The 15980-nt window shown below is 47.2% G+C and overlaps 1 protein-coding gene across 1 annotated transcript; it reads left to right on the top strand.

Moving 5' to 3' along the window:
- Positions 1 to 10563: 10563 nt before the first annotated feature.
- On the top strand, positions 10564 to 15176 carry LOC308153196 (retrovirus-related Pol polyprotein from transposon 412; the record flags this gene model as incomplete). The annotated part of the gene is made up of 3 exons (XM_080526282.1): positions 10564 to 10837; positions 12003 to 14707; positions 15096 to 15176. The coding sequence occupies 3 exons, from the start codon at positions 10564 to 10566 to the stop codon at positions 15174 to 15176; spliced, it is 3060 nt and encodes a 1019-aa protein (XP_080382408.1).
- Positions 15177 to 15980: the final 804 nt, after the last annotated feature.

The raw sequence follows: 15980 nt of genomic DNA, 5'->3' as shown, positions 1-15980 counted from the left end.
CAAAAAGGAGGGCAGGGCAACTGACTGTAGAGAGGGATGCTACCACCACAGCAGTCTCGGGACAGGCACACCGTGAATCTGTGAAAGGGCACACACACACAGCAGACACACGGCCGACACGCAACAGGCCCACGACAACCACACGATAAGCTCACGACAAGCACATGGCAGCACACGGCAGCACACGGCAGACAGTGATCTAAGGTGTTCTCCAGTGATTAAGCACTGCAACTCACACTTGGCACACACACCACATGCAGTGCAAGGAGACTATACCCAGGAAACCAGACTACCCTCTCCACGCCAGTGACCCCCACTCCAAACCAAAGAACAGAAACAGATGAAACAAGGAGTAGGCTAAAAGAGTAAAAGAGGGCACAAATAGCAAGACAGCTCCACACATATCCTATACCTAAATACAATTTGTTCGTGTTAGGCTAAAATCTGATATGAGCAAAACAGCAGCTAGCAATCCTGAGTCCAAAGCAGGCATCGGCTAGTCCTCTTACTGGCACCACCTAGGTCAGGCTAGGCCCTCACGTCTCCCTTCCTATTATGGCAGAAAGTAGCAACCGCTCCGATTTAAACCACCTTCGGGAATCTGGGACATCAGGACAGCATAAACCCTCCAGAGTGGCTCAAACGTATACGCTACTCATGCGTGTTCCTGCTTAAATCGTCATGTCCGCCCCTCTAAAGTCCAGCCTTACCTAGGGCTGATTGGTCGATCTCACCTCTAAGGTCCCACTTTGAGTAGAGTTTATTAGCTACAGGTGATACCTGTTACACAAACTATTCCACTCCTTTTTTTCAAGTGGTTTTATACAGTCTATGGACCCAGTTCAAGGATGAATAATTTCCCAAATGAATAATTTTTCCTCTGCGCACCAGGTATCAGTGGAGGTGATTACATTGAAGAGAATAGGATGCAATGCATAGGTTGTCAGCCAGGTTTTCGTGTCAGGAATCCAAGCCTGTGTAACCTTGAGGAGGAGGAAGAAGAGTAAACCAAACTAGAGACCAGCAATAACAGCAGACAGACAGAGCAGACACCATATTCAGTCTCTGTCTACGTATATGTTACGGTACATGTGGGAATACGGTACATGTGGGAAAACTAGGGTTAGGGTTAGGTGCTACGTCGACTTGGTACATGCTGGCATGTCTAACCCTAACCCTAACCCTACCCCTAACCATAACACTAACCCTAACCATAGCACCCTAGCACCTAATCCTAACCCTAGTTTTCCCACATGTACCGTATTCCCACATGTACCATAACATATACATAAACAGAGGTTCTAGTTATGCTCACATATCCCATATTCAATAAACACTTGATAGATATTTCTTTAACTAATGCAATGATGCCCCAAAAAAAGGCTTGCTTTTCAAGGAGAGATGATTTGGATGGAACAAAAACAGGCTGGTATTGTTTTGAAGCAGCGGATTACATGCAGCTGTATACTGTAATATAGCCATATTATACTGTATAATATATGATATTATATTACAGTGTGATTGTATGCATGTCCTGTGCTTGATATCACAACTGCGCTGCCGCAGTAGATGCATTTGAAGCACTAAATCGATGAAAACATTTATTACCATAGACACAACAACATTTCTTAGGCTGCATTTACACCGCAGGTCGAAGTGACACAATTCAGATTTTTTGCTCCCATTTTTTGCTCATGTGGCATAGATCGGATGTGTAACATGGAGGTGTAAGCTGTAAAAAAGCACTTGGAATCTGATATTCTCAGATCCGATTCAGGCCTCATTCACTCACTCATGGATCACTCACTTCAACTTCTTTCTTCTCCGCCTTAAAATGTGCACAATACTTTGCAGACCTCTAAACATACTTCGGAAAACAATGGTTTTATATTATAATATATATAAAAGGGATTATAATTTATGTCTAGTTTGCGTCCATTGCAAGTATGTCTGTTTACTTTCGTTTTTGATTTACGCATGCAGGTCGCATGCGGGGTCGCATGCGGGTCGTTACAAATGTTACCAGTGTAAGCACAGGTATCAAATGTGGGTCATTGGAAAAAGTAGGTGTAAGCAGGCATTCAAAAAGAACGTTTAAAGGCACTAAATCGGAACTAGGCATTACGACCTGCGGTGTAAAGGAGCATGTCTTTTAAAATGGCGCTAAAGGGTATCTTCACACGATTTACATAAATTGACTGTGTTATGGGTTGTTTATCCCTCCAGTGTGGAACTCATGACATGGCTCAAAGCTGCCGTTTATTAGAACTATTCTATTATACCTAATCAGAAACAGAAATGCAATTGTGTGACACAACTCCCCTAAAGCCAGGAAACATTACCAGGCAACATGCAACCAAACCCTGTCTCATTCCATCCATGATTCCATGACGTACTGTACACATTACAATGTTTCAGGTATGTTGGTGTTCAGCCAGTCATTATAAACTGAGCTGCACCATCAACACACCTATAGTGACCACCTGGAACAGTACACAGAGGGGTGGAATGATGCCCAGTAGGCATCTGAAATAACCAGCAGTGCATGTCAAAGACTTTCTGCTGAGTCGGTCCTTTTACCCTGGATGGTACTCAGAGAACGAGCTCCACTGCTGGCTGCTCCACAAGGTGCTTCTGCTATCTTCATATCCCTCCACATCTCTCTCTCTCTCTCTCTCTCTCTCTCTCTCTCTCTCTCTCTCTCTCTCTCTCTCTCTCTCTCTCTCTCTCGACACATTTCTGCACATCTCTCTGTCTCTTTCTCCCTCTCTCTCTCTCTCGCTATCTTTTTGGGCAAAGTGCAGAAAGAATGATGTAAAGGTAATGGAAAGAATGGATGAAAAGTAAAGAAAACCAAGGAAAATGTATAACCAAGTAATTACCACATACTTGCATTACTAATTTAGTCTGGGGTCACATTCACAATAGAGAAAGGATTTGGGTGTTTCATTTCCTCTGACTAAGTCTAATAACCTGAATACATTTTGCTCTGCATGGTTCTCAATTGGTGCAAATTGCTCCAGTATTAAACCATCCAGTTGTTACTTTCCATCACTTGTCACTTTTCACTGTACAGTAAAAATAAGTACAGTAGGCCTACAGTACTAACAATACATGATAGTAACAACCATTTTCTCTGCTCTGTATGTGGGGAAATGCAGTGACATAAAACATACAAAATGGATTAAGCTTTTGTGATGAAGAATTTAAAAAAAAAGTGCTGCCATTTGATATTAAATAATACCATGAATGCTCATTAAATGTGTGTGTGTCATACAGTAACACATACAATTATAGTTTACAGAAACGTATTCATATTTTGTAAAAATATCAACTGCAGAGAGCCTGGATATGTTAATCTTATTCTATCCTTTTGGTCTTTAATAACGAAAGTTAGTCTACGGTGTGGTGTGGCTCTGGCAGCAACAATGATATCACGTCCAAAAGGATTTTATTTTACACAAGGACACTATTGACATAAAGCATGATTGTGTTCCTGGTTGAAAGAAATGAATGCATCTAGAGACATTGACATTCCGTAACGCTGCAGACACAGCCACTAAGGAGCCTATTTTGTGTGCATTGCTTCGCTCTGGCTGAGCCATGTACCATCCATCTACTCTATTTCAATGAGAGCAGAAATGATTCCTTTTGACACGTTGGCCTGAGGCCTGCTTTCCCTGGCCTGGTTGATTGACAGGCAGAACCTCCCCTCTATGGCCGGACAGGAAATTGCGCTTGTGCTGCAATCATCGTCTCAGCCAGGGCGTATGCCGCAGTGTTTAATTGACTCTAATTGAGTCTCCACTGTGACTCGTGCCCAATCTTAGTCTAATCTCAACATAGTACATTCTCTTGTTGAACTCTAGCCTGACGAGTTAGCGTAACCGTAGTTACCATTGCAAGCAGTCTTGCCTTAGTGATGCAGCTGGGGCAGAAACATCCAGCTGTGCTCTTTTAAAAGCCAGAGGAGAGCCGTGTACCTGGGCCAAATCCATACGTGACAGCAGCTGACGAAACCGGGAACAAACATCAGCAGCCAATTGAATGTTCTGACTTTTATTCTGAAAAATGTAAATACATTTCAGTGTTCAATCAATGACCCCGCCTGCTAACAATGTAAAGTAGTGTTATAGTTAACTGTGCACTAGTGGGGATTACTCATTGAATCCATTGCATTGCAATGTTTTGGCTTGACTAGCGAGTGTGTCATGGATTTTCAACAACATTGACATTTATTTAATTTTTTCAGAATAAAAGTCTGGTTTCACCAGCTGCTGTCACATACAGTATGTCACTTCAATACATACTGTATGTTAACAAAAGGTATACAGTACATTGCTTGTTTTAACTTGCTCTTTGGAGGGATGGGGAGATATTTGTACAACTGCCTATAGTACATGTCGGTCTGTCGAGTGTTGCCCCTGTATATTCACCCCTGCCATTTACTAGACCCCCAGCTGATTCTCCTTCCCCTTCCGTTACCCCTTGCCGTCACCTCTTTCCTCCACCCCCACCCCTCCCCCTACCTTTGCCCCTGCCCTTGCCCCCCCTCCTACCCCCTAATGTGAAAGGCTAGCTCTGTCCGTCAGAAGCGATCGATGTGAGTGTTGAAGGGCATAGAAGTGGTTTATCTCATGAAGGTGAATGAGGAGGAGAGTGTCCTGTTACAGAGTCCTGTGTCAGGGAATATCACAACAAGGTTTTGGCTAGCAGGCCAGAGTGAAAGAAGGAAGTGCCTATCACAGGGAATTGTCATAGATGTCAATCCATGTTATCTTCAAGTTCATATTTATTTAACGAGGACAGTCCACTCAGCAATAATTATCGCTGTTTTCCATACATGACAAGGTATATCAGATCAGGAATACATCCTGACATGAATACATTGCCAGTAGAGAGCATGCGGTAAGACAACAATGACAGCAAGAGCTGCTCTTCTCCATTAGCCTGCAGAGCCCAGGTCTAGTAAGGACAGTTACTGGGCCTGGTGAGGGGCTAATTTCTCAAACTAAATTTGACCAACATTAATTCAATCTGTAACAGCATGGAGATCTAGTGGATCAGCATGGGTGAGATAGAGGGATGAGCGAGGATAGTGGCAGAGAAAGAAAGTGAGTGAGAGAGAGAAAGAGAGAGAGAGAGAACATTTTATCCTGAAGGGCTGTAGCAGGAGAGAGGGAGGGAGAGAGTAATGGGGACGGCGGAAGAAAGAGAAGAGGTGAGAGAAGGAGAGCAGACAAGAACAAAGAGAAGGAAGGAATTGGATAGACTTTTACAAAAAACAGACAGAGAATGTGCAATGAAGAGAGAGAGAGCGAGAGAGAGAGGGAGAGGGGGGGGGGAGAGAGAGAGAGGGAGAGGGGGGGAGAGAGAGAGAGTGGGAGAGGGGGGAGAGAGAGAGAAAGAGAGGGGGGGAGAGAGAGAGAAAGAGGGGGGGAGAGAGAGAGAGAGAGGGGGGGAGAGAGAGAGAGAGGGAGAGGGGGAGAGAGAGAGAGAGAGAGGGAGAGGGGGGGAGAGAGAGAGAGAGTGGGAGAGGGGGGAGAGAGAGAGAGAGAGAGAGAGAGAGGGGGAGAGAGAGAGAGAAGGAGAGCAGGCCAGCCAGGGCTTCACAGGTGGTCCCATCACCACCAAACCTACCGTTAATAGCTGGCATTTATTACCCGTTGTTTTGCCGCCTGACGCGAGTACCCAGCAATCCATCTATCCTTGTCAGCAAATGGCGTGACAAAACTGACAAACCCTTAATTACACCATTAATTAATAGGAGGATTTTAGCGCAGTGTGCGACCTGAGCCCCGCGTTCATTAGGGCCTCTCATGAGCGATCCCTCACGCCACATCAGCGTTTAGTTGACAGACCTACAACAGGGCCACAGGAACATGTGGAGGTTGTGCTCTGGGGAAAGAGGGTGTATATATGTGATGGCAGCTGGTGAAACCGGGAACAAGTCGGCAACCGACCAAATTCGGACAATGCTCTCTCTCTCTCTCTCTCTCTCTCTCTCTCTCGATCTCTCTCTCTCTCTCGACACATTTCTGCACATCTCTCTCTCTCTCTCTTTCACAAAACACAAAGAATTATGGAAGGGTAATGGAAAGAATGGATGAAAAGTAAAGAAAACCAAGGAAAAATTCTAACCAAGGAATTACCACATACTTGCATTACTTATTTATTTCCTTTGAAGTACCTGGAAATCTTTGGTCATATTCACAATAGAGATGCCCCAATCACAGGTCAAGATTAAAACGTACAGAGACTCTTGAAGCGTTTCTAATGGAGTTGGGTGTTTCATTTCCTCTGACTAAGTCTAATAACCTAATACATTTTGCTCTGCATGGTTCTCAATTGGCGCAAATTGCTCCAGCATTAAACCATCCAGTTGTTACTGTCCATCACTTTTCACCTACAGAACAGTAAAAATAACATAATAGTAACAACCTATTTATCTGCTCCGTATATGGGGAAATGCAGTGACATAAAACATACAAAATGGATTAAACTTTTGTGATGAAGAATCAAATATTCAAATATTCAAATGTTCAGACCTTTATTCTGCCTGAAGAAGGTCTATGACCGAAAGCTCGCGCAATAAACTATGTTTGTTTTTTTTGCACTCTATTCAGACTTTTATTCCAAAAAATTAAAATAAATGTCAACGTTGCTTGACTAGCGAGTGTGTCATTGATTTTCAACAACTTTTTTCAGAATAAAAGTCTGAACGGTCAGTCTGTTGGCAACTTGTTCCCGGTTTCACCAACTGCTGTCACATATACAGTATATCTATATACTCTCACTGAACACTTTATAAGTGTTATATGTTTATGTAATAACACCTGTACACCTTCTCATTCATTCAGGTGGTGTAATGGTGTGGGGAATGTTTTCTTGGCACACTTTGGGCCCGTTAATCAATCATTGCTTGAATGCCACAGCCTATTTGAGTATTGTTGCTGACCATGTGCAACCCTTCATGGCCACTATGTAACCATGGCTACTTCCAGCATGATTATGCACCATGTAGCCTCAGACCACCATGAAGCAAAAGTTGTCTCAAACCAGTTTAATGAACATAAGAATGAGTTTAGTGTTCAGTGGCCTTCCCAGTCACCGGATTTCAATCCAATAGAACCCTACACTACACTACTACCTTTGCACATACCGTATTATTGCACATTGCACATACCTCTTTCATATAGCCTCTTTTATACATCTGTACATTACATACTGTACATAAGCTACCATAAATGTACACAGCTCACAACTGTACTGTATATACCTCTAAACTACCGTACTTACCTATCACTGTACCTATCATTGTAATGTCTTTATATCATGATCTTATATCACTATTTGCACTTCTGGTTAGATGTTAAACTGCATTTCGTTGTCTGCTACTTGTACTCTGCAATGACTATAAGGTGTAATCAAATGTAATGTAATCTAAAACACCTTTGGGATGTGGTAGAACGGGAGATTCACAGCTTGAAAGTGCACCTGAAAAACCTGCAGGAATTGTGTGATGCAATAATTTTTTGAGAGCAAAGGGCCTACCCAGTATTACGGTAGTATAGCATTCCTAATAAAGTGTTTGTTGAGTGTATATTTCTATTTTTATTTTTATTGTTACGTTTATTTTATTTTCAGCAGGGTGGTTTTATAGGGAGTTTTATACAATGTTGTTGATATTGTTAGGTATTATTAAATCCCCAATTGGCCGCGGATTTGTGAGGATTGGATAGGTATAAGCTGTGCAGTAAATGTGCCATCTTGCCATCTGATTGACGAGGTGGAGATCGTCCTTGTTGCCTTAACTTTACTGTACCTATCCAATCCATTCAGTTCTACAGGAGTGCCTAGGAGATAGAAGCCACTTTGGAATTCAGCATGAATCAAGATTATCTTTCTCAAAGACATATATTTCATTGGTTTCTTTCCTTCCCACCACAAATTACAGTTTTTTTTTTTACGATTGCTAAGTCACCATGTTCAATACTGAAACCACAGTTTCACAACTCTTCATACAGTCAGCAGAGCAGAAGCCCATGTGAACAAAACTGTGACTCTTTCTCTGTGATTTGTGCATTGCTTTCATACAGAATGCATTCAATGACCACATTCTCCAAATGCCATAACACTTCTCTCATTCAACCTCCCCCACTTGCAAAACACTATGTATTTGCAACACATTTTTTCATTGCTAACATACTGTGTTCAAAACTCTGAAGAACACGTTCAAAACTTAATTATTTGGTGCAATTTTGCAGTAATCATATTCCTATCATATATGACAGAAAGCTCGCAATAAACAGTTTTTTTGCACAGTGTTTGAGTGTGCAGATGCTGTTATTTTGCACTCTATTGATACTCTTCAGTTCCAGCACCTCAACAAAGTCTGATAACGGATGAGCGGTGGTATTTTCACTATTTGCAGTAATCATATTGAAATGTCTAGAAAATATTAGCAGAATATATACAATGAAATGAAATAGACTAGATGCATTGCCAGGGAAGACATTAGATGTGACCAGATGCAGACCAGAGGGTGGACCAAAACCCTCAGGAGTGAGACATTTTTTGTGTGATTGCTATTGTATGGAATTTCTGTTGCCCTGGAATTTCTGTTTTTATTTTTTATTTGAACTTTGCATCTTCCACTTTATTTTTCACTTTTCATTTTACACAAGTAAATGTAGTGTACTTTGAAGTAAATGTACCGTAACTTACTTTCTGCAAAGATACTGAAAAAAAAGGATAAAACATAGAATACTGTAAAGGATAGAAGCAAAAGATAGAATAAAGGATAGAAGCAAATTGCGGCATTTCTGATTCATTCTTGTTGCCTAATACTTTACAGTTGTACAGTCAACTATTCTGTCTATGATTACTATGAATCAAACCATTTTAATAATGAAATATTCATTCTTGTGAAAATCATTCAAACTATGTAATGCTCCCTGTTGTTAGTATTTTGTATGTCAGAATGTTATGAATGACAGTGTATGCTTCTGAGTGAACATTGTTGACAGTGTGTGGTTGAACGAGCTTCTTTTGAGACATGAATGAAGTCATTGGCCAACATGAGTGTTACGAATGCAGACTGTATGAAGAGTTGTGAAACTGTGGTTTCAGTATTGAACATGGTGAGTTAGCAATCGTAAAAAACTGTAATAGTTGCTGTTTTCTGGATTCAACAAATACCCGCAGGTACTGGTGTGGAAGTTAACTAAAAGTGCCATTAACATGCTAACTCTTGTGCCAGAGAGAGAGAGAACGCTCTTTCATTATTTTCATTCAAACACACACACACACACACACACACACACACACACACTCACACACACACACACACACACACACACACACACACACACACACACACACACACACACACATACACACACACTCCGCTCTAATCCCCCCTCATCATTATTAAGAGGACACAGGGTAATCACACCTCATTACTTATGTTTAATATTAATGGCGACCAACACAAGTAAATCCCCCCAAGTACTTCAGAGAACCAGCGTAGAACATAGTGTGTGTTTGTGTGTGTGTGTGTGTGTGTGTGTGTGTGTGTGTGTGCGTGTGCGCGTGCGCGTGCGTGTGCTTGTGTCCCTGCTAATTCACTGTGGGTAAATGATGGGGTTTGTATAGCCTGAATACACAAACATGTCTATTGGTCCTCTCGGTAGAATTGTGAAGAGGCAGTGTGTGCAGGTTGGGGTGATAATGATGTGCTCTGTCGGCCATTGTCCCCTGTAAAGAGTTGATGATGTCGATTAATTTTGCTGTTGAATGACAATGATCCTCAGTTGGTTTTTGTAACAGGTGGCACGCTGTTGCGAACAGTATTGCTCCCTCACATTCCAAGCTCACACAGGTCTCAAACCTGCATCCTCTGTATTGCCAACACGCTACTTACTGTCATCTAAACACCCATTGCTAACAAGCTGTGCCACCGAAAAGCTAGCGATTCAATGGTGCGCGTGGGGGTATTTCAACTTGAGTGAGTTTACCATCTCAACTCTGTTGTCACAACTGTTATGTTCATTAGCATATTTTATGTTGTTCAGCGTGTGTGTGTGTGTGTATTTGTGTGTGTGTGTGTGTGTGTGTGTGTGTGTGTGTGTGTGTGTGTGTGTGTGTGTGTGTGTGTGTGTGTGTAATATACAATATATTCCATTTAGCTGACACTTTTAACCAAAGCGACTTCCATTGCAGTGAGTTCATACATATAGTATTGTAGCAACCCTGTTACTGTGTTGTGTGCGAATGCACCCCTGTGATTGGTGGAGGTGGGCGCATGCGTGTTGTTGTTGTGTTGAGACCGTGGAGAGAGGAAGAACTCCGGTGAATTGAGAAGTAAGTTGGTATGCGAGTTAAACAATTAAACAATCAGTTACAAGAGAGAAGCTATCTGTTGTTATTCCACCACTGTCCAAGTTGGGACGTTACATTGGTGTCAGAAGTAAAAAAAAAAAAAAAAAAAAAAACGACCGTTCGTCACCCTTCGTTGGTCAGTGTACAGTTAGCTAGCTAGCGGCTACAGCCGCGGACATAATGGCCATGCAGCGGGACGGGACCGGGACGCGTCCGAAAGTGAAGGAGGAGAAGTATGGAGAGAAGGAGGGAGATGATTATGCTTCGAGGCTGGCGGAGGAAGGTGGGAGTGCTTCAGCACACAAGGCTCACTTGAGGGACACAGTCAGGAGATTAGCTGCCGATGCAGGACTGGGCTCGTCCTCCAGCGCAGCGACGCACAGCAGAGACTATGTACACAAAGATGGCGGCCCCCGCGGGAATCATGTCCCTGTTAAAACACCAAAATACTCTGGTAAGGCAGACTGGGAGGCTTTCCGTGCCCAATTTGAACTATTAGCGCGGGCGGCGGGCTGGTCTGAGGACAATAAAGCTCTACAGCTGGCTCTATGCCTCACAGATGAAGCATTAGCATGCTTGCTACTACTTAGCCCAGATGAGAGAGGGGACTATTGGGCTTTAGTTGGCGCTCTGCAGAGGCGGTTTGGACAATGTGAACAGCCTGGTGTCCTGCGCTCTGAACTGTGTAGCAGGCGCAGGCAGCCCGGGGAGCCACTCCGGGCGTTAGCCAATGACATTGAGACCCTGTCAAGGAGAGCCTATGTGACAGTCCAACTGGGGGTGACATGCGGCCTCGCCAGGGCCCTTTTGTGTGTTGGGAGTGTGGCCAAGCTGGCCATATCCGCAGGCGGTGCCCCAAGCTCGCTGGCGACCAGGGAAACGCCCCGGGGCCTGTATAGATGGGACGATACAGACCCCTGGCGCCGCATCCCATGCTGCCCCACCTCTGACAGGAGCCCAGCAGCACAGACGGGGGAGTGGGGCTCCACTCCCCCCAGAAGCAAATGACACCGCGGAGTCCGCAAGGGTGGTAGGGTGGACTCATGCTGGGGATTTTTGTCATGTCCACATCACCCTGGCTGGGACTCCCTGTACGGCCCTTGTGGACACCGGCTCCACTGCAACACTGATGAGGCCCGACGTCGTTCCAGTGGGGACACAATTGGAGCCAACTGCTGTGCAGCTGCGAACAGTAACAGGTGAACTAGCCCCTATGCGGGGGAGAGGGAGGGTGGCTATAAATGTGGGAGGTCTGTCAGTGACATTTAGTGTATGGGTGGCAGATGTGCAGGACCCCTGTATACTGGGTCTGGACTTCCTACGGTTTGCTTGCTGTGTGCTGGACCTGGGGAAGGACACACTGAGCTTCCCTGGGGGCCCCACTGTTAAAATGATATCCCCCTCGCTGGTCCCGAGACCACAACCACTGTCCGTGAAAGCCACAGACACGCAATGTTATGGGCCTGACCCCTCGGCTGAGGACAATGGCGCCCCACTCTCCCGCCCAAACCCCCCACCCCCCCCTTCACCCATCCCCTCGATGTTTGGTAGCCCATCGGTTGAGCCCCACACCCCCACTGGTGGACAGTCTCCATCTCCGGCAACACTTCCCTCTACAGGTTTGGGCCCCCTTCCCCCGACCCAGCCGTCCACAACGGAAGAGGTGGATAGACTGTCGGCAGTGAGAGAAATATGGAAACGTAACTGTGACACGTTGGAGCCCTGGCAACAAGAAGAGCTATGGCAGGTGTTGTCTGAATTTAAAGACATTTTCGCCCTGACAGAGGAGGAAGTGGGACTGACACATCTGGTGCAGCATGAGATAGACACCGGGGATGCTCGGCCCATCAAGATGCGTCCCCGCCGTCTTCCCATGGCATATCAGGCGGCTGCCGACGAGGAGATGCTGAGGGCAGGCATCATTGAACCCTCTGACAGTCCCTGGGCTTCGGGGGTTGTAATGGTCAACAAAAAAAAGAGCCAGAAAATGAGATTCTGTGTGGATTACAGACCGCTGAACAGCGTGACCAGGAAAGACTCGTATCCACTGCCCCGCATCGACGAGTCACTGGACTTGGTGTCCGGCTCATCCTGGTTCTCCTCACTAGACCTGCGCAGTGGCTATTGGCAGGTGCCCCTTAGCCCCGAGGCCAGGCCGAAGACCGCCTTCTGTACGGGCAGGGGGTTGTGGCAGTTCCGTGTCCTCAGCTTTGGCCTATGCAATGCCCCTGCCACGTTCGAAAGGCTGATGGAAGAGGTGCTGCTTGGCATCCCCCGCCAAGAATGCCTGGTCTACCTGGATGACATTCTGGCTCATGGGAGCTCCTTCCAGGCGACCTTGGGGACCCTGAGGCAGATACTGCAGAGGATAGCAGCGGCGGGTCTGAAGCTCCACCCTGACAAATGTTGCTTCATGAGGAGAGAAGTGGAGTTTTTGGGGCACAAGCTGGGGGCAGAAGGCATCAGCACAACGGATGAGAAGGTGCATGCAGTACAAGACTGGCCCACCCCCACTACCCAGCGAGAGCTAAAAAGCTTTCTGGGTTTGGCCTCATACTACAGAAGGTTTGTGCGAGGCTTCTCCTGCCTAGCTGCCCCCCTGTATCGCCTGCAGCAGAAGGACAGGGATTTCATCTGGACGCCGGAGTGTGAACAGGCCTTCAACTCTCTCAAGAAGGCGTTGACAGAGTCCCCCACTCTCACTCCCCCGAACCCCAACCTGCCATTTGTCCTGGACAGCGACGTTGGCACAGGTGCGGTGCTGAGTCAGGTGGGGCCGGAGGGGGAGAGAGTTGTGGCGTATTTCAGCAAAACGTTCAACAAGGCAGAGCGCCGCTACTGCGTCACACGTAGAGAGCTTCTGGCCATTGTGATGGCAATAAGCCACTTCCGATATTACCTCTGTGGCCTGCCCTTCACTGTCAGGACCGACCACTCAGCTCTCCAGTGGTTGATGTCCTTCAAGGAACCGGAGGGGCAAATCGCCCGCTGGCTGGAACAGCTGGCGTCCTACGACGTCACAGTGGTGTACAGGGCCGGCGCTCGCCACGCCAATGCCGATGCTCTGTCCCGACGCCCCTGTGCGCCAGCCGGGTGTCGCTACTGCGAGCGCAGAGAGGCACGTGAGAGAGAGCTCCGGGAAGAGGAGGGGATATGTCCCATGCACGAGGGGAGTGAGCCGGTCTGCAGAGAGATGCAGGTTATCGGCTCAGCGGAGTGGAGAGCACAGCAGGAGCAGGATACCGATTTACAACCGGTGCTGCAGTGGGTGGAGTCTGGACAGAAACCACCGTGGCCTGAGGTAGCAGGGAGCTCACCTGCAACTAAGGGACTGTATGCAAAGTTTGAGACCCTGCGTGTGAGTGAGGGGGTGCTGCAAAGAGCCTGGAAAGAGCCAGCTACAGGAGAGAGCAAGTGGCAGGTGGTGGTCCCCCGAGCGCTGAGAGAGGCCGTGTTCCGAACCTCTCATGGAACCACAGGGGCTGGACATTTTGGAGTCTCCAAGACCCTTCGTCGCCTCCGTCAAGGGTTTTACTGGGGGCAGTTCCAAAGGGATGTTGAAGACTTTTGTCGCCGCTGTGACCTCTGTGCTGCGCACAAGGGTCCTCCGGATCAGTCCCACGCGCTGCTCCAGCAGCTGGCGGTGGGCGCTCCCATGGAGAGAGTAGCAGTGGATGTCATGGGCCCCTTTCCCCGCACGGACAAGGGCAATCGTTTTGTCCTGGTGGCCATGGACTATTTTACAAAATGGCCAGAGGCATACGCGTTGCCCAACCAAGAGGCAGAGACTGTGGCAGATGTTCTAGTAGAGGGCATGTTTGCCAGGTTTGGAGCAGCAGAGACCATCCACAGCGATCAAGGGAGGAACTTCGAGTCGCGGGTGTTCGCTGCTATGTGTGAGCGTCTGGGCATGCACAAGACCCGGACCACACCCTTACATCCCCAGAGCGATGGACTCGTGGAAAGGTTCAATAGGACCTTAGCACAGCAGCTCGCCATCCTCACCGCAGAACACCAGCGTGACTGGGACATGCATATTCCCCTCGTCCTCATGGCCTACAGATCTGCTGTGCAGGACTCCACCTCCTGCACACCTGCCCTGCTCATGTTGGGGAGAGAACTACGGACGCCGGCAGAGATGGCTTTTGGCAAATCCCCGGACACTCCGACTGTTCCCCCGGGGCGGGAGTACGCCAGAAGACTCCAAGACAGGATGGAGTCAGCTCACAGCTTTGCTCGCAATCAGCTGGAGAAAGCGGGTATGAGACAGAGGAGGAATTATGACGTGAGGGCCAAAGGAAAGCACTTCCAGGCTGGGGACCTGGTGTGGGTGTATAGTCCACGGAGAAAGAGGGGCCGATGCCCTAAGTTGGACTGTCACTGGGTGGGGCCCTGTAAGGTACTGGAGAGGGTGGGGGAGGTAGTGTACAGGGTCCAGCTACCACCCAGGGGAAGACGGGTGGTACTTCACAGAGACAGGTTAGCCCCATACAGAGGGGACTCTCTTCCCCCTCAGCATCCTGAGCCACCGACACCCTCCCGGAGAGACAGGGACACTAATGACACGCACAGGCCAAGGAGAACGGGCCTTAGAACAGCAGTGGGCAGGAGCCCCAGTACCCCTGAACCCAATTCCCCAGATTCACTGCCTATGTCCCCCATTGATACCACCCTCATTGATACCCCCCATTTCCCCTATTCACCACCCCAAGTCCCTGCCATGCAGCAGGGTAGTCCCACTCAACGGGCGGAGCCGCCTGTGTCACTACCAGGACAACGACCTCCGAGACTGAGACGGGCCCCGGGTCACCTCAGAGACTTTGTTTAGCCCTCGGGGCGAGGGCCTTTGTAAGGGGGGAGCAGTGTAGCAACCCTGTTACTGTGTTGTGTGCGAATGCACCCCTGTGATTGGTGGAGGTGGGCGCATGCGTGTTGTTGTTGTGTTGAGACCGTGGAGAGAGGAAGAACTCCGGTGAATTGAGAAAGTTGGTATGCGAGTTAAACAATTAAACAATCAGTTACAAGAGAGAAGCTATCTGTTGTTATTCCACCACTGTCCAAGTTGGGACGTTACAGTATGGTCCCAGCAGGAATCGAACCCACAATCTAAGCAATCTAAGTGTGTGTGTGTGTGTGTGTGTGTGTGTGTGTGTGTGTGTGTGTGTGTGTGTGTGTGTGTGCGGTTGTATGAGCATTCAAGGACTGAAGGTTCTGTGGGCATCAGTGGGTATAATCATAAAGGAATCGTGCCAAGTAGAACCCGCTAGGTCACAGCCTTGCATATCCGCCCTCCCCAACCCCGGGATAGGAGGCGGAGGATTCTCTCAGATCTTCCTCCCCGCGCCTCCCTCACACACACTCTTGAGTGTCCTGTTTGAAATTTCTGTTTGATTTCTCGCCGGGGAGAGGAGTCAGTCATTAATACGAGCCAACACTTTCCATGTCCTTTGGTGGTGAGGGATTCCTCGGCTCCTTCCCTCCTCCCCAACTTATGTAAATCAAACGGAGCATCAAAAACCATTTGCAACATTACGCAGAGCCCGCAAATATGTGTACGCAAGCAACCTTGACAAGACTACGACTCCCTGTTGTATCCC

Source organism: Nansenia antarctica, assembly GCF_963989245.1.
Source record: "Nansenia antarctica genome assembly, chromosome: 1".
Taxonomy (NCBI): Eukaryota; Metazoa; Chordata; class Actinopteri; order Argentiniformes; family Microstomatidae; genus Nansenia; species Nansenia antarctica.
The sequence above is the reverse complement of the archived record's forward strand: the minus strand, read 5'-3'. Positions and strand labels throughout refer to the sequence as shown.